Source organism: Anser anser, assembly GCF_964211835.1.
Source record: "Anser anser genome assembly, chromosome: 5".
Lineage (NCBI taxonomy): Eukaryota > Metazoa > Chordata > Aves > Anseriformes > Anatidae > Anser > Anser anser.
Window position 1 is genome coordinate 55,473,565 of NC_139725.1, and position 17,760 is coordinate 55,491,324.

At 42.0% G+C, this 17,760-nt stretch overlaps 1 protein-coding gene across 1 annotated transcript in view; it reads left to right on the forward strand.

Moving 5' to 3' along the window:
* The first annotated feature begins 927 nt into the window (after window positions 1–927).
* DYNC1H1 (dynein cytoplasmic 1 heavy chain 1) overlaps window positions 928–17,760 on the forward strand; it is a 44,405-nt gene continuing 27,572 nt past the window's right edge. Inside the window, exons 1-26 of the mRNA XM_083840156.1 lie at window positions 928–1,284; window positions 3,612–3,699; window positions 4,271–4,444; window positions 4,900–5,155; window positions 6,073–6,259; window positions 6,445–6,716; window positions 6,827–7,054; window positions 7,890–8,966; window positions 9,282–9,461; window positions 9,966–10,115; window positions 10,351–10,497; window positions 10,630–10,770; window positions 10,918–11,094; window positions 11,203–11,313; window positions 11,394–11,513; window positions 11,734–11,973; window positions 12,492–12,647; window positions 12,997–13,110; window positions 13,725–13,835; window positions 13,916–14,125; window positions 14,516–14,662; window positions 14,892–15,058; window positions 15,724–15,897; window positions 16,636–16,801; window positions 16,882–17,070; window positions 17,157–17,351. Coding sequence (XP_083696282.1) covers window positions 1,014–1,284; window positions 3,612–3,699; window positions 4,271–4,444; window positions 4,900–5,155; window positions 6,073–6,259; window positions 6,445–6,716; window positions 6,827–7,054; window positions 7,890–8,966; window positions 9,282–9,461; window positions 9,966–10,115; window positions 10,351–10,497; window positions 10,630–10,770; window positions 10,918–11,094; window positions 11,203–11,313; window positions 11,394–11,513; window positions 11,734–11,973; window positions 12,492–12,647; window positions 12,997–13,110; window positions 13,725–13,835; window positions 13,916–14,125; window positions 14,516–14,662; window positions 14,892–15,058; window positions 15,724–15,897; window positions 16,636–16,801; window positions 16,882–17,070; window positions 17,157–17,351 — 5,448 coding nt within the window. The 5' untranslated portion in view covers window positions 928–1,013. The remainder of the gene's footprint in view (window positions 1,285–3,611; window positions 3,700–4,270; window positions 4,445–4,899; window positions 5,156–6,072; window positions 6,260–6,444; window positions 6,717–6,826; window positions 7,055–7,889; window positions 8,967–9,281; window positions 9,462–9,965; window positions 10,116–10,350; window positions 10,498–10,629; window positions 10,771–10,917; window positions 11,095–11,202; window positions 11,314–11,393; window positions 11,514–11,733; window positions 11,974–12,491; window positions 12,648–12,996; window positions 13,111–13,724; window positions 13,836–13,915; window positions 14,126–14,515; window positions 14,663–14,891; window positions 15,059–15,723; window positions 15,898–16,635; window positions 16,802–16,881; window positions 17,071–17,156; window positions 17,352–17,760) is intronic.

The window sequence follows — 17,760 nt, forward strand, 5'->3', positions numbered from 1 at the left end:
CTCCTTTCAGGTAACTGTAGAGAGCGATGAGGTCGCCCCTGAGCCTCCTCTTCTCCAGGCTGAACAAGCCCAGCTCCCTCAGCCGCACCTCGTAAGACTTGTTCTCTAGACCCCTCACAAGCTTGGTCGCCCTTCTCTGGACTCGCTCGAGCACGTCCATGTCCTTCCTGTAGCGAGGGGCCCAAAACTGAACACAGTACTCGAGGTGCGGCCTCACCAGGAGATCAGGATCTTGCTGTACTTTTAAAAGGGGTCTATGGGGACACGTTATGGGGGAGTGTAGCGATAGGACAAGGGGTAATGGCTTTAATCTAAACCTACCCTCTGAGTATAAAGAAGAAATTCATGAGGGTGGTGAGACACTGGAACAGGTTGCCCAGAGAAGCTGTGGATACCCCATCCCTGGGGGTGTTTAGGGCCAGGTTCATGGGGCCTTGAGAAACCTGATCTAGTGGGTGGCATCCCTGCCTGGGGCAGGAGGGTTGGAACTGGGTCATCTCCAAGCTTCCTTCCACCCCAACCAATTCTATTCTATTTGAACACCTCAGCTTCCAGGTGAACCAGTGGCAGTACAGTGCTGGGCTGGCCCAGGAAGCGTTTTCCCTTCTGTTGTCCTCGCAGCGGCACGCGCGGCCTGCTTTTCCCCTCAGAATAAATAACTCGAACAAAAGAACGCACCGCTCGCTGTGATTCCTGTTAAAGCACAGAGGAGGGAGGGGAAGCAAAGCGGCCGCCGCCCTGCGAAGCCCGACCTCCAGCTCCCCGCTCGCAGCCCGGCCGGCGTCCCAGCGCCCCGCGGGGGCAGCTCGGGGAGCTCCGGGGAGCGGAGCCAGGCAGCTCGGCAGCCTCCTCCGGGGCCCGGAGCCAGCCGCAGCGGAGCCCCGAGCCCTGCCCGGCCCCGGGGCGTGTCGGCCCGCCCGCCCCAGCCTCCCCCGCGGCGGCGAGGCGGCGCTCAGAGCGCGGCGGGCGGTGGCGGAGCGGGCGGAGCGCGGCTGCCTGCCTCCTGCCTCGGCATGTCCGACTCCGGCAGCGGCGGGGGCGGCGGCCCCGGCGGCGAGGAAGGCGGTATGGAGGTGTCGGGCTCGGCCGTGCAGAATGTGGCCGACGTGGCGGTGCTGCAGAAGCACCTGCGCAAGCTGGTGCCGCTGTTGCTGGAGGATGGCGGCGAAGCGCCGGCGGTGCTGGAGGCGGCGCTGGAGGAGAAAGGCGCCGTGGAGCATATGCGCAAGTTCCTCTCCGACCCGCAGGTCCACACCGTGCTGGTGGAGCGCTCCACCCTCAAAGGTGAGCCGAGGGCCCGCGGCCGCCGCGCTCACAAAATGGCGGCGGCGCCCCGCCGGGGGGATGGAGGAGCCGGGGGAGGAAGGGAAGGGCCTGGCGGAGCCCGGCGGCTGACAGGGCGGCGGGGCCTGGCCGTGTTCCTTGCGCTGCGCCCCTTGCTCTCCGACGCCGTGCCGGGGCTGGGGCTGCGATGGGCGCCGCCACAGCGGGCTGGCCTGAGAGAAATGCTTCGTCAGTAGGCCCCGGGCGCCGCTCCTGCGGCCTGCCCTCTGCTCGGGCTCCTTGGTGACACCGGTAACCTGCTGCTGGCAGAGCAAACCGGGCTGGGGGGCTGAATCGGCCCTCAGAAAGTGCCCCTCTGTGGGTAATTAGCAAGACTCCCAGGTTCCTAAAGCCTAGCGGACGCCCTGCACGTCTTTGTTTAGTCAGCGAGGGCTGCTGAGCGTGCTGCTTGTAAACGCTTATCGGAAATCTCGGCAAATGCTACATTAAATACCGCAGCAAAGCTAGCTCTGACGGACGTTTTTGTCGTTTACATGCTCCATTTATTTCAGAAATGACTCTTTATGAAATTTGTCAATGAATCTGCCGCTAAATAGGCGCTCCTTGTTGCAGAATCCAGGCCGATGAACACCAATAACATAGAACTCATTCATAACACGGACATTTACTGTTAAACAAAACCTGCAATCTGTATTTGGCTGCATGCCCACCAATCTGAGCTTGCAAAATTTTAACATTAAATTTCTGGATCTCTACTCCAAGCGTGCTGTTGGTTCAGTCCCTGCAGATGTGCGTCAAATTTTAACGCAGTCATACTTCGCGTTGCGTAGCACGTCAGCAGCCACACTGTAAGATACAGGATGCATCCCTGCAGTTTCTGCACATCAAGGGAAGCTTAGAGAAGGTTCTTCCACTTAAGATGAACTTAAGATGTTGCTTGAAATATCCTGTCTTTGTTATAACTGTTTCCGCTGATTGTCCTCCTTCCCATTCGAAAGTTTGAGACTTCTATTTCGGTAGGGATAACTAGAATTTTCCAGAGAAGAAAAACAATCTTTATGAATTCATGATGCAGCATTTAGCAAGATTTAAAGGAAGTCCACTGAGTGTTAAGAGGCTATGCAAATGATCTCTGAAGTTTTCTTATGTCAGGCTCATGAGGTTGGTAATCTTTAGTTTGGGTTGGAAGTAATGATGCAGTGGTGATCAGTTAGTTTATTTTCACAAATCTGTGATTAAAAGTGTATTGAAACCCTCACTGCGTGTTCTAGAAGCCGAATACTAGTAGATTGTGGGCAGAAGCCATTTCCATCAATATCTTCTGGATTAATAGCAGTTATTTGGCAAAAGTGCATTTCGTGACAGAAGACCCCCACAGACACCCCATCAAACTTAAGAGTATTCAGAATGTGCAGCATCGTACGGAGATCTTGTCGTCCCTGACACTGTTAAAAACTATTTCTGTCAAAATTTGTTCAAGGAATAGATAGTATGAAGCAAATTGTTGATTATGAATACAGCAAAACAGAAGCTGTATTTCTAAGTAGTTAAAACGTTAGGTGATATCATTTGCTACACAGCCTGTTGACAGCTTTCACAAGGGTTCCTGTAGTGTCTGTGATCAGGCTTCTGCTGCTTGGGATCGCAAACATGACAGCCTGAGAGTATGTCTTGTATGAAGTGCCAAATGAAACCAGAGCAGAATGAGAGTCCAGTGCAACGCGTCCAGTCAGGGTGTGTCTCCCAGCAGGGAGTAACCTTCTGCACCGAAATCTCTGCATTGCAGCACAGCTCCCCGCATCCCCAGTAATTACATCATCTGTGATACGTTGGCTCTACTAATGCCCGAGTACTTCCTATGGGTTGTTTGGTTGGTTGTTTTTTTTGTTCTGACTTAATTTCCAAAACACTTTCAAAGAAAATGTCTGAAAAAACGAAGCAGCCTATAAAAGGAAAAAAGTATTTGTTTAATGTTCTCGCTGAATTGTAGTTATCCTGGGAGCGTATCTCTGCAAATAAGTGCATGTTCTGTACTGCAGAAAATTTCATTCTGCTTTATAAGCAGGATGTGGATTATAATTTGCTTGTGATGTTTAATCTTTTTTTATAGCAACCTGGAAAATTTAATGGAGTTGTGCTAGAAAACCAGGGAACCCATCCTGAATTTGAGGGATATTGCAAAGCTAAATTTAACATTGGCTATTTTGTATAAGGTGATGTAGGAATTAAAGGTTAGAAAATTGCCTGGTTGAAGCAGAAGATGTTTGAGAGGGGGTGACAGATGCCTTAGAAATAAAATATTTCTTAACATAGTGTATTTCTTGCAGAGGATGTGGGAGATGAAGGAGAAGAGGAAAAAGAGTTCATTTCCTACAGTATCAGCACTGATATTCATTATGGAATAAAATCAAACAGGTGAGTTAGTAAAATAGATCTTGACATTTTTGCCCAGTAAAAGCAAAACCTACAAAGACTGATAATTAGTATTTACCTCATGCTTTGTGCAGTGTGCTTATTTGGGTGGGGCAGTAGCTTTTCAAGGGGGAGGCTCTGATGAAACAAGGGTGTATCACGAGGCTGAAAGGAATGGACTTTAGAACTAATGGCCTTGAGGTTAAATATACAAAGATACACAAAGGAAATGGGCTTATTTAATCAGTATACTTATAAACATACATACATCTGGGGTTCTGTAATCTTTTGTTATTGTTTAACCATTCCATGTCACTTTCCTCCCTGAAGCTTCTTAAGGCGTGCGCTTCTAACATGCACGTACTGCAGGGTGCTTGTTGACAGCTAAGTTCAGCTGAATACTGAAGTATAAAGATGTATTCATTGGAAGACTTGTTTTCAAGTCTCTCAGAAGCAAGATTATAAAATATGATAATGGAGGTTAGCATTTACCTCCTGTGAATGAAGCTTGCAGTCAGGTTAAAGCTATTCTGTCTCTAAGTTTCAAATGGTAACTCTCTTCTCTGTTCTGCAGCCTGGCGTTCATTAAGCGTACACCAGTGATCGATGCCGACAAACCAGTGTCTTCCCAACTGAGAGTGCTCACTCTCAGTGAAGATTCTCCGTATGAAACATTACACTCTTTCATTAGCAATGCCGTTGCTCCCTTTTTCAAGTCCTATATCAGAGAATCTGGCAAAGCAGACAGGTAATTCAATGTAAATACTGCACTTCTCTGCTGATGAATTGAAGTAGGTGTTGTGCTGGGTCTGGCTGGGATGGAGTTAACTTTCCCTGCAGCAGCCCATACAGTGCTGTGCTCTGCACTTGTAGCTAGAACAGCACTGGTGTGACACCAGTGTTGTGTCTACTGCTGCGCAATACTGGCACCGCATCAGGACTCCCTCCAAACCCTCCCGAGTAAAAACACCACAGTGGCTTTACCATGAATGAAAAAAATCAATCATCATTTACATTTTCATTTACCATCAATGAAAAAAATAAGACAGTGACTCTTCAAGCCAAGTTGTATGTGAAATTGTTTAAGCACACAATTGCATATGAAGCTGCTGCTGACCCTGGGGAAATAATTTAAATGTCTCAAATGTGTCACGTAAGGTTTTTGTTTTGCCTTCTTATATGGAAATGCCTATGCTCTTTCAGGGATGGTGATAAGATGGCTCCTTCAGTTGAGAAGAAGATTGCAGAACTTGAAATGGGCCTCTTGCATCTGCAGCAGAATATTGAGATTCCGGAGATTAGTCTGCCAATTCATGCAACCATTACTAATGTTGCCAAGCAGTGTTATGAACGTGGAGAAAAACCGAAGGTTACAGATTTTGGCGAGAAGGCTGAGGATCCGTTATTCCTCAATCAGCTACAGTCTGGAGTCAATCGCTGGATTAGAGAGATACAAAAGGTAGACAAGACAAGTGCCGGACTATGTGATAGGAACTGCTCTGTAGTACTGTGAAAAATTCCCCCAAGTATCTTCACAGTTTAAGTGGTAAAATATTGCTCCTTGCAGGATACTCTGGAGATCTGAGACCAGTTTTATGAGCCACCAAAGACTCTAGTCTAATTCTAGACTAGACTAAGCCTAGTCTAAATTTAAGAGTCTAGTCTAAATTCTTCTGCAAATCGTTGAGAACTGTTTTGTCTCTACTGGAATAAACAGACTTAAGTAACTTGGCAGTATCCTGGTGAAGGCTGTAACCATTCCTCAAATCTGTTCAGCAGGTTGAGAGAAACAGGACTTGTTTTTTAGTTTTGTTTTGTTATTTCTCCAGGTGCATACACAAACACTTCACAACAGTTGCTCTACTCCTATCTCATAATTTCTTATACTCTTGCCTGTTACTTTTCAGAAGAACTCTGCTGTTCTTCTACTGTCACTCAGGAAGAGCATCTCAGAATTTTTTTCTTCATGGGCACAGTAAGCACCTAGTGCTCCTGAAAAAGCAGTGCCCTTGCTTACTCCAGAGGATAAAACATTTGTTTTCTTGCTTGGCTCATCTGTCATTAATCAAAATACAGATGTTGATCAGGAAAGTGGAGAGGTGGCTTTTTTAGGCCATGCTGAAGATTGTACATGAAGGTCTTAAAAAACAACCTTTAAGACCACTGGAATTAAACCTTGACTCTTGTACTGCGATTCCTATACTTCTCACAGAATGACTGCCAAAATTAACTGCTGTTTGAATATTAGAACCTAGATGTTATGGGTCTCAATTACGTTTAGTAATAGAGAAAGCTTTTACAGTTGAAGCATGTAAATAAAATGTTTTTCTCCCTTCCTCACTCCCTGTTTGTTTTTTTCTTTTTTTTATTTTTAAGGTGACCAAACTCGATCGAGATCCCGCATCTGGCACTGCGTTACAGGAGATAAGTTTCTGGTTAAACCTGGAACGTGCTCTGTATCGTATTCAGGAAAAACGTGAAAGTCCAGAAGTTCTTTTAACTCTGGATATTCTAAAACATGGCAAACGTTTCCACGCGACTGTCAGCTTTGATACAGACACAGGTAAAATGTCTGCTCAATAAGATTTTTCACAAATGTCCTGTGGAAATTAACTTGTTACAAAACTTGAGTATTGTGGTACAAAGACCACTGCTGTGTAAAGTTGGTCTAGTTAAAGCTACTGTCTTGTACAGATTGGATTAATGAAATGAAAAGTTCTAAGTCAAAATCTTTCCTGTTACATTTAGGCCTAAAACAGGCTCTGGAAACTGTGAATGACTATAATCCACTGATGAAAGACTTTCCACTGAATGACTTGCTGTCAGCTACCGAGCTGGACAAAATAAGGCAGGCCCTTGTTGCAATATTTACCCATTTGAGAAAAATCAGAAACACAAAATACCCTATTCAAAGGGCATTGCGTCTAGTGGAAGCTATATCAAGAGATCTGAGCTCTCAGCTACTTAAAGTGTTGGGAACCAGAAAACTGATGCATGTTGCCTATGAAGAGTTTGAAAAGGTATGCTTATGGTTTTCACAATGCCAGCAGCTTTATTTTTGCATCGAGTAGTGATTATAAGGAAGTATTTCATTTGGGAGCTAAAGTTTTTATCCTAAAACTTTCTTCAGGTAATGGTTGCATGCTTTGAAGTTTTCCAAACCTGGGATGATGAATATGAGAAGCTACAAGTTCTGCTGAGAGATATTGTAAAAAGAAAAAGGGAAGAGAACCTGAAGATGGTGTGGCGTATCAATCCTGCTCATAGGAAACTCCAGTCTCGTCTTGATCAAATGAGGAAATTCAGGCGTCAGCATGAGCAGCTGAGGGCAGTTATTGTGAGAGTCTTGCGGCCTCAGGTAATCTTGATTGTTACCAGACAGAAAAGCTGTGTGCCTTTTTGCTTGCAGGCAATATTTTATTATGCAGAGGAAGGGGAGGGCTGTATTGAAGGAGGTGACTGTAAATGCTGGTATCTAGGTATCAAATGTTCATTTTTCCCCAACTGTAGTAATTCTGTTGTATGGTCTATCTTAACATTCAGTCCTATTGGATTGTGCTACTAAAACTCTGCAGAAGAGTAGCAAGGGAGGAGAAATGAAACTTCAGTTACAGTCTGGCAGATGCTAGTCCTGCAGATCTGGTCTTCTTTCTAAAGAAGTCCAGTTATGTATAAATGCAGGAAACATCTCTACAAATTAGAGGAGAAAGTGGATTTAATTTCCAAAAAGTTCATGTTCACTGTAGCTTTAAAATTCCCCAATACAAAACTAACGTAACATTCAGTTTCACTTTCTGCTTCCCAAACTGGTCTGTTTATGAACCCTTGCTAATAGGCTTAGTTTTAACTCTGCCATACTTCACATGCTATGTGACCATGCTTATGTTAACAGACACAGCAAGTCCACACTTACAATAGAGGAGATTAATTAGTGTGTGTATGTGTGCGTATATGAGCTTGGCTAAAGCATAGCAGAAAATGAAGACTGTGCTACACAGTAGTGGAAGTTTATAAAGTGACTGTTTTGTCCTATTCCTTAGTGAACTTAAATCTGAGACATTACTAAAATTTGCTAGGGATTTGCATACCAATTTGTTAGGTTTTTGCAATGCTTATTAGAACAGACTGTGCTTAGCTATTTCTAGGCAAATTTTGAGGCATCTAACTCACTTAAACCATAATTTTTAATGCAGGTAACTGCTGTTGCCCAGCAAAATCAAGGAGAGGTACCAGAACCTCAAGATATGAAAGTAGCAGAAGTACTTTTTGATGCTGCAGATGCTAATGCAATTGAAGAAGTCAATCTCGCTTATGAGAATGTTAAGGAAGTAGATGGGTTAGATGTTTCCAAAGAAGGTACAGAAGCCTGGGAGGCAGCAATGAAGCGATACGATGAAAGAATTGATAGGGTTGAAACAAGGATAACTGCCCGTTTGAGAGACCAGCTTGGTACAGCAAAGAATGCCAATGAAATGTTCAGAATCTTCTCTCGGTTTAATGCCTTGTTTGTCAGGCCTCACATTCGAGGTGCTATTCGTGAATATCAAACACAACTGATCCAGCGTGTGAAAGATGATATTGAGTCTCTTCATGACAAATTTAAAGTACAATACCCCCAAAGTCAAGCTTGTAAAATGAGTCATGTTCGTGACTTGCCTCCAGTGTCTGGGTCTATAATTTGGGCAAAACAAATTGACAGACAGCTCACTGCTTACATGAAGCGTGTTGAGGATGTCCTCGGTAAGGGTTGGGAGAATCATGTAGAAGGTCAGAAACTAAAGCAAGATGGAGATAGCTTTCGCATGAAGCTCAACACTCAAGAGATCTTTGATGACTGGGCAAGAAAAGTTCAGCAACGCAACCTCGGTGTGTCTGGCCGTATTTTCACCATTGAAAGCACTCGTGTTAGAGGTCGAACTGGAAACGTCCTGAAACTGAAAGTCAACTTCCTTCCAGAAATAATTACACTTTCCAAAGAAGTGCGAAACCTGAAGTGGCTGGGTTTCCGTGTTCCTCTAGCAATTGTCAACAAAGCTCACCAAGCAAACCAGCTTTATCCATTTGCCATTTCTCTCATTGAAAGTGTCCGTACGTATGAGCGAACATGTGAGAAAGTCGAAGAGCGTAACACTATTTCACTTCTGGTTGCTGGTCTGAAGAAAGAGGTTCAGGCTTTGATTGCAGAAGGTATTGCACTCGTGTGGGAGTCATACAAACTTGATCCATATGTGCAACGTTTGGCCGAGACTGTCTTCAGTTTCCAGGAAAAGGTTTGTTTTATTATTTATCTTTCAAAAAATTGAAATTACTGCAATTGTTTTTACATTCGTACTTCAGTAATGAGTCGTTAACCAAAAGTGGAATTTGGTAGCTGATGGCCTTCTCAATATAGTCTCTGTAGCTCTTTGTTTAAGTAGCTGACTGAATTGGCACAAATTGTCCAACTGAATGGATGTTTTAGTACTACTAAATTTGATCATCTTGCTGTATCAAAGTAAAGAGAAGTGACTAACCATTTCTGCTTGGATATCATTGTATCTAACCTGTCAAACTAAACATTGTTTTTTCTTAAACTGTTTCTTTAGGTGGATGATCTGCTCATTATTGAAGAGAAAATAGACCTGGAAGTGAGATCACTGGAAACATGCATGTATGATCACAAGACTTTCTCTGAAATCTTGAACAGGGTTCAGAAAGCTGTGGATGACTTAAATCTCCATTCATATTCAAACTTGCCGATCTGGGTCAATAAGTTGGATATGGAGGTAGGTTTGAATAGTATATATTTAGAAGATGTCAGATCTCTTTGTTTGCAGCTGTTCTCTTTTGGGTTCAATGAATTCAAGGGGAAATTTTTCCTTTGAAGAAAAAGGATTGGTATAGTTCGATTGTGTAGAAAGCTAGAAGAACTTGTTGTAGGAGCAAGGTAGATAAAGGATAGAGAAGATTTGTTACGCTGATAGTGAAGATTATGTGCCTTAATAGTGCTTGGTACTGCTTGTTAAGTTTCAGGTTGTTGGACACTAGGTCAACTGCAAAGCAGTTAAAATTGCTTAATTCCATTAAAGTCCAGGAGGGCAGGGGAAGCTTTGAATTGATGTTGACTGAAAAACCTACCAAAACTCTTAAACCTCCTTTTAATTACTTGGTAAAGGAGTGCTTGGATCTTTAAGGATCCGTAGCATGCCTGGTGTCAGAATATCTTGACAGTGGGGATCCTTATGCAGTAATATGAAGCTTTTTCCTCCAATGTGGCCTACTTTCCTTAGATTGAAAGAATCCTCGGTGTTCGCTTGCAAGCTGGGTTGAGGGCCTGGACCCAAGTTCTTCTTGGACAAGCAGATGACAAGGCAGAAGTTGACATGGATACAGATGCTCCTCAAGTGAGCCATAAACCTGGGGGAGAACCCAAGATCAAAGTAAGTGGTTGGTGTTTTCTTCATTGGGAGTTACGTAATGCAGTAATTATATATGAGCCTTTTATGGGAGATAAATATTTTTTTCTTCATCTGGCTTTGGAGGAATACTTGCCTTCTGCCATAAAAGAGCTACTTGCTTTTTAAAAGTGTGCTACTTCATGAAGTCCAAAGTTCTTGTCAATGTGTGTGTTGTAGTGGCTTGCAGTAAAACTGAGTGTGTTCACTGTTTCTGCAGAACATTGTACATGAGCTACGAATAACCAACCAGGTGATATACTTGAATCCACCAATTGAAGAGTGCAGATACAAACTTTACCAGGAAATGTTTTCTTGGAAGATGGTAATCTTGTCACTACCAAGAATTCAAAGTCAGAGATATCAGGTAGGTGTAATGAAACTATCTAAGGTCTGAGCAATTTCACTTTGCACTTAATTGTGTCCAGCATCTTAGTGTGTTGCTGTAGGATCAATGTGAGTACGCTAGAAATTCATGTATATCACATGTGGTTCTCAGGTTGGAGTGCATTATGAGCTGTCTGAGGAAGAGAAGTTCTATCGTAATGCATTGACACGGATGCCTGATGGCCCTGCTGCCCTGGAGGAGTCGTACTCTGCTGTCATGGGAATTGTGACTGAGGTGGAACAGTATGTTAAGGTAGGAGGCTGACACCACATGATGCTACAGCTAAAATGAACATGGACTTTTCTCTCAGTTCTCCTTTATAACAATTTTCATGACTAGGGAAAAGCATCTTTTAGAATATACTGGAAAAGTTATGAATATTGTGAAATATCTTTTTAGGTTTGGCTGCAGTACCAGTGTCTGTGGGATATGCAGGCTGAAAACATATACAACCGCCTTGGAGAAGACCTGAATAAGTGGCAAGCTCTTCTTGTTCAGATAAGAAAGGCCAGAGGAACATTTGACAATGCAGAAACTAGAAAGGAATTTGGACCTGTTGTGATAGACTATGGCAAGGTAGGAAATTATATTTGTTAGTTGTGACAAATGCATTAAACTTCAGAATGGGTGTATAACAGAAAATGACGAGGCTATTAATTATTACGTAACTCAATTCAACTGTAGGTACAATCAAAGGTGAACTTGAAGTATGACTCCTGGCACAAGGAAGTACTCAGCAAATTTGGCCAAATGCTCGGTCAGAATATGACAGAATTCCATTCACAGATTTCTAAGGTAAGAATCCATCTCCAGTTTTTCACTTTCAGATCAACTTATTCTAGACTTCTAAAACACTGAATTGTTTCCCCACACAGTCCCGTCAAGAACTGGAGCAGCATTCAGTGGATACTGCCAGCACATCAGATGCAGTGACATTCATCACATACGTGCAATCCCTGAAACGTAAAATCAAGCAATTTGAAAAGCAAGTTGAGGTATGTTGCCTTGCCTAGTACTTACTTCTGAGAAGGTCAGACTTAATTCTTGAGATGATATTCAAGCTTAGTGTCATGATATTCAAGTCCTCTTGAGAACAGACTTGAACTTCATATCCTGAGGAATCTCTGTAGTGAGTGCTTGTTAACATGTTGAGTATTTAGTCTTGCAACATCATTTAGAAAGACAAAGCTAACTTAGAATCATTGTCTCCTGTAGCTTTATCGCAATGGTCAGCGGTTGCTTGAGAAACAGAGGTTCCAGTTTCCGTCTTCTTGGCTGTACATTGACAACATTGAGGGAGAATGGGGTGCCTTTAATGACATCATGCGTCGGAAGGATTCTGCCATTCAACAGCAAGTAGCAAACTTGCAGATGAAGATAGTTCAAGAGGATCGGGCAGTGGAGAGCAGAACAACTGACTTGCTAACAGACTGGGAGAAAACAAAGCCCGTAACAGTAAGTAATGATGATTAGTATTCATTCACAAAATGGTTTCTTTGAACTTAACAAGAACAAAGTAGGTTTTTTTAAAACTTTTCTGTAGCTTTTCATTATACATGATGGTTAAAGTCTTTTTGTGAATGTTCTACTATAAATTGTTGGTTGATTTATTTATCTTGGGTGGCAGAGGGAAGTCGAACCTTACAATGTAAGTGTCGTAGGTGGAAAAAGCAGGACAGCTTCATTTACTAACAAAACTTTGGCTGAAACAAATGCTCTGTAAGAGGTGTAAGGTAGGAAGATTGAGAAGAAAGGGTTTTCTCCCCCAACCCCACAGTGGTATTCAGTAAAGCTAAAAAGTGCGTCTAAAAGTGGGAATAGACTTACAGAATTGGTATGTAGCGTTATTGCCAGCATATGAGAAATAGAAAAATAAGGAGACAGACCAACATTTGGTATTCAGTCCTTGCTTTTGACTTAGCTTCAACTTACTTTTAGGGTTTTTGGATTAATGTATCTCATCCAATTTTTAGGGAAACTTGCGTCCAGAAGAAGCTCTTCAAGCTCTTACCATTTATGAAGGAAAATTTGGTAGGCTGAAAGACGATCGTGAGAAGTGTGCAAAGGCCAAAGAAGCTCTGGAACTAACAGATACAGGACTACTCAGTGGCAGTGAAGAACGTGTCCAGGTATATATAACCTGTTCATACAACTCCTTGTCAGTCTTGCAGCACAGTGTTTCAGTTCCATCTCGCTCTTCATTTAAGAAAGTGACTTGTAGCCTGTGGGTGCCGGTGTCCACACTCATCCAGTTCTAGCCTTAAAAGATTGTCCATGACTGCCTTAATCTTGTGAAGCTATTATGTGACCAGAGATAGAAAAATCTCATCTGGGTCACTTGCTATTGCAATTTTGTTGAATTGGCAAGCTATATGAAGGTTTTTGACGTGTTAAAAGTATTCTCTTTCACTCCCCTATGCTAATGACTTTGAAGAAATTATCACTAACTCTTGATGTTTGGTTCATTCTTTACTATAGGTAGCCTTAGAAGAGTTGCAGGATCTCAAAGGCGTCTGGTCTGAACTCTCTAAGGTCTGGGAACAGATTGATCAAATGAAAGAACAACCCTGGGTTTCAGTACAGCCTCGCAAGGTATTTCACTACTGTATATGTAAACAATGTAACTACTGCAAGTGTATGTGAATTAAGAATTAGACTTCCTGAGATAGATGTGCTCAATTGTCACATTCAAGATCATTTTCAGTGTTTATGTACCTTTTTCAGTGTCTCATGAGCATATTTCTTCTCATGCTAAGCTTAAAAAATCTTTCACAGGATCTATCACAAGTTAATTCTCTGGTGGGCCTGTGAAATTCCAGTAGTCTTGAAATTGAGATTGTACTGTATAGGGAGAATATGTATACTATGCTGGTCTGTTGGACCTCCTTGGGAAGCTTCATCGTTGGATGAACAGCATCAGTTTTAGTTCAGTGGTCAGTGGGTAGACAGTGGTAGGAACACTAAGCTATAACTGCTTGTGACAATGCTATTTCATAAATCTTAATCAAACCAATAAAATTAAATTCCCAACTATAGAGCAATCACATCTTACACAAATATATATAATGTTAAAAGAGCTGTCCTGTAGATTACGCTTTATATTTTCAAATAAATCTCTCTCAAATGAGATGTTAACTTTTACTAGTACGCCTATATATATATTGCACTTCCAGAGAAATATTTCAGTGCTTTTATGTTACTGACAGCTTCGACAAAACCTCGATGGTTTGCTGAACCAACTGAAAAACTTCCCTGCCCGCTTGCGACAGTATGCCTCCTACGAGTATGTTCAGAGACTTCTGAAGGGCTACATGAAGGTAAGTTACACTCATTTATAAAATACATGCATTGTATAATTCATCTTCCAAGACGTAACTTGCTTTCTCGTCTTTTCTAGATAAACATGTTAGTTATTGAACTGAAATCAGAGGCACTTAAAGATCGTCACTGGAAACAGCTAATGAAGAGGCTTCATGTTAACTGGGTTGTCTCAGAATTGACCCTGGGACAGATATGGGATGTTGATTTACAGAGAAATGAAGCGATTGTCAAAGATGTGCTGCTTGTGGCTCAGGGAGAGATGGCTTTGGAAGAGTTCTTGAAACAGGCTAGTATCAACTCTTGCATGTATGCATGTAGTAACACATCAAAGCCTTTTTGTCAGGTGGCTGACACCTGTCTAGTAAACCTGTCAATCTAAGATCTTGATACAAGTGCTTGGGATTCCGTGGAACACTATTCTGGGGAACAACTTGAAGCTGTGCAGGTTTTCACTGATAAAAATGCAACATTTGGGAAGAGCAGTCACTGACTGCACAAACCCCTCAAATTGTTCGTTTTACCTACTTGTGTCATATTCTCAATATTTTTAACAAAAGCTTGAGTGTAAACCCAGAATCCTTGGGTAAAAAGAAAAATCTATTTAATACATTTCTACTTTGTTATTGTGCTGAAGCAGAAATAATTGATGTTGTATATCAACCATCCTTTCCTTTAGATAAGAGAAGTGTGGAACACTTACGAACTGGACTTGGTCAATTACCAGAACAAATGTCGTTTGATTCGTGGATGGGATGACCTTTTCAACAAAGTAAAAGAGCACATTAATAGCGTGTCTGCTATGAAGCTATCACCATACTACAAGGTAAAATGCAGAACAAAGCCAAACAATGTAACTTAATTTAACTTTGTCTTCCTGTCTTGCTTAATATATGTGATTGTCAGCAGGAGCTATATTAGCTGTTTAGGTTGACAGATAATTAATTGCATATATATACTTTGTTACTATTAAATGACTGCTTGCACTACCAATTATTAGCAATGGAACTTCCAATATTATTAAAATGAGTATTAATGCAGTGTATAAACTTCAGGTGTTTGAGGAAGATGCCCTCAGCTGGGAAGATAAACTGAACCGTATCATGGCACTCTTTGATGTCTGGATAGACGTCCAAAGGCGATGGGTCTACCTGGAGGGTATCTTTACTGGTAGTGCTGACATCAAGCACTTGCTGCCTGTTGAGACCCAACGGTTCCAGAGGTAACATTTTAATTGCTTTTTTCCTTTCTTGCCTTCCTTGGGGCATCTTATGGACAGGCCTGTAACTTCATGACTTCAGTGTAGCACTCTCCTAAGTTGAAACATTAATTGTATTCTTACCTGGTCTGGTTGGATTACAGCCCAGACTTAAGTTCATCAACCAAACAAAGGAAGAAATGCCTGTGAACAGTTGTGACCGTAAAAGGTTTATACTAAAAAGGGTGGCATAGAGTTTTTAGAAGTAGATGGGAATTAAGTGATTTTTCTTGCAAGTTCCGGTCAGCTACCTTGAGGGTTTTTCTGGCTGTACAAAGCAGGCTGATTTCAGTTGTCGCAGCCTTCAGTTTCACCCTAAAATGCTGTTTTCTTCCTCCACTTTAAGTCACTTTGATCATCCTTCCACACACTTCCAATCAGATCAAAGAATTTTATGCATCTCTTCAGGAAATGAAAAAAAGTAGACCTTCAGCAGTGGAATTGACAGATTTAACATTGCACAGAAGCTAGATTTTGTTGTTGTTGTCTTGAGGTAAATTAAAATCTATTTGGGGAATTTAGCCTTGTGTTCCGTAGGGCAGTGGTCATGTAGAGACAAATAATTTTGGAATTCTGTAGGCCTGTGGTTACTGAATTTATACTATTGTACCATGTTACTTTACTTGCAGCATCAGCACTGAATTTCTGGCACTGATGAAAAAGGTGTCCAAATCTCCACTTGTGATGGATGTTCTTAACATTCAAGGAGTGCAAAGGTCACTAGAGAGACTGGCAGACTTGCTTGGAAAGATCCAGAAGGCACTAGGAGAATACCTAGAACGGGAGAGGTCCTCTTTCCCTCGGTAAGAAGTTGACTTCAGTTGACTCTTGAAGTAAAGTAATGTGATGTTTCTGTACAGGAATGTTCTGTTAGGTAAAGCCTCTGCCAGTTTTTACATATCGTGTATATATAAGATGTTACAGCTGTATATCTGTGTCCTTTGAAGTACAGAATTCAGTTATAGCCCCTTCTCAGGAAGTGGAACTAAAACTTTACTTGATCATCTGTGTCTGGTCATGGGATTCAGAAGTTATTTAAAGAACCGTTGCAGCTGATTTCAATAAGCTTACAGATTCTCTTTGAAACTGCTTAATTCTGGCATATGATTGAAGGACAGAATCTAAACTGGCACAGTCCAGTATTTAAGTTATTGATTCTGACTTAACCCATAGTTGTCAACTAGTTTATCACTTAGCATGAAAGCATAAGAGTGTAATTCAACATGAGGAGGTAGTGAGTGGGAGTTCTGCCTGTCTTAATTCAATCCCAAGCACTGTTGTGGGTACTTCAGGGATGGATAGGTAAAGAAAATACTCCAGAGCATGGAATAAGTATACGCAGTATAAGTATGGTACAGACCATGTGAACTGTGACGAAGTCTTAGAACTGAGCTCTCCTAGCAAATACGTGTTCTTGCCGTCTTACAGTATTGGAGAAATGAGTGTCAGTTATTCCCATATAGTGGCTGTCTATGAAGCATGAATAAATAGAAAGTGATGGTTGGAGTTGTGATACAGATCTAATTTTATATGATTGTTAGGTTCTACTTTGTTGGTGATGAAGACTTGCTTGAAATCATTGGAAACAGCAAGAATGTTGCTAAACTGCAGAAACACTTCAAGAAGATGTTTGCAGGCGTTTCTAGCATTATTCTCAATGAAGATAACTCTGTGGTTTTGGGAATATCCTCACGGGAAGGAGAGGAGGTAGAGTTCCAGTGTTTCTTTTTTAAATAAAAATTCTCTAAGTATGTGAACATACATTGACTTGAACATAATTCTTGCAGGTGCTGTTCAAAACACCTGTCTCCATCACAGAACATCCCAAGATCAATGAGTGGCTCACTCTCGTTGAGAAAGAAATGAGGGTGACCCTTGCTAAATTGCTTGCAGAATCTGTTACTGAAGTAGAAATCTTCGGAAAAGCAACTTCAATTGATCCAGCAGTCTACATCTCTTGGATTGACAAATACCAGGTATCAGTATGGAACACTTAAGCATATTGCAGCTTGGGTACTTCAGTGAGGAAAACTATCTGATGGGAATTCTTCTTCTTACACAGGCTCAGCTTGTTGTCCTGTCAGCCCAGATTGCATGGTCTGAGAATGTTGAGTCAGCCCTCAATGGTATGGGTGGAGGTGGGGACAGCAGTCCTCTCCAGTCAGTGCTGGCTAACGTGGAGGTCACGCTCAATGTCCTGGCAGACTCTGTGTTGATGGAACAGCCACCTCTTCGCAGAAGGAAACTGGAGCACTTGGTAAGTGAAAACCTTATTTCCTCTTACGGGTTAGGAGGCGAGGTTTTTTAAAAGGTTAATGAAAAATCAAATAGTCTGACTTCTCTTTTTTCCTCTAGGGGGAAAAAAAAGTTTAATGCAATTTAAGCACCTACATCAAGCCCTAGTCCTGTAGGTGGCTGCAGTTTTTAACTCTGCTCAACTTACTGCATGAGTCCATATTACAACCTAGTTCATTCAGGCTGGCTATGTCAAATGTGGAAGGCACTGACTTGTTCATTCCAAAGAAAATACCTTATTATGCTGCCATTATTGTAATAATTGTATGTTTTTGTTTGTAGATAAGGATTGAGGGGAGGGGACAGGGAATAGAATCACCTTTGGTTGTTCCTTTTTAAAGGGAAAACTCTGTTTTAGAGTACTTGTCTTA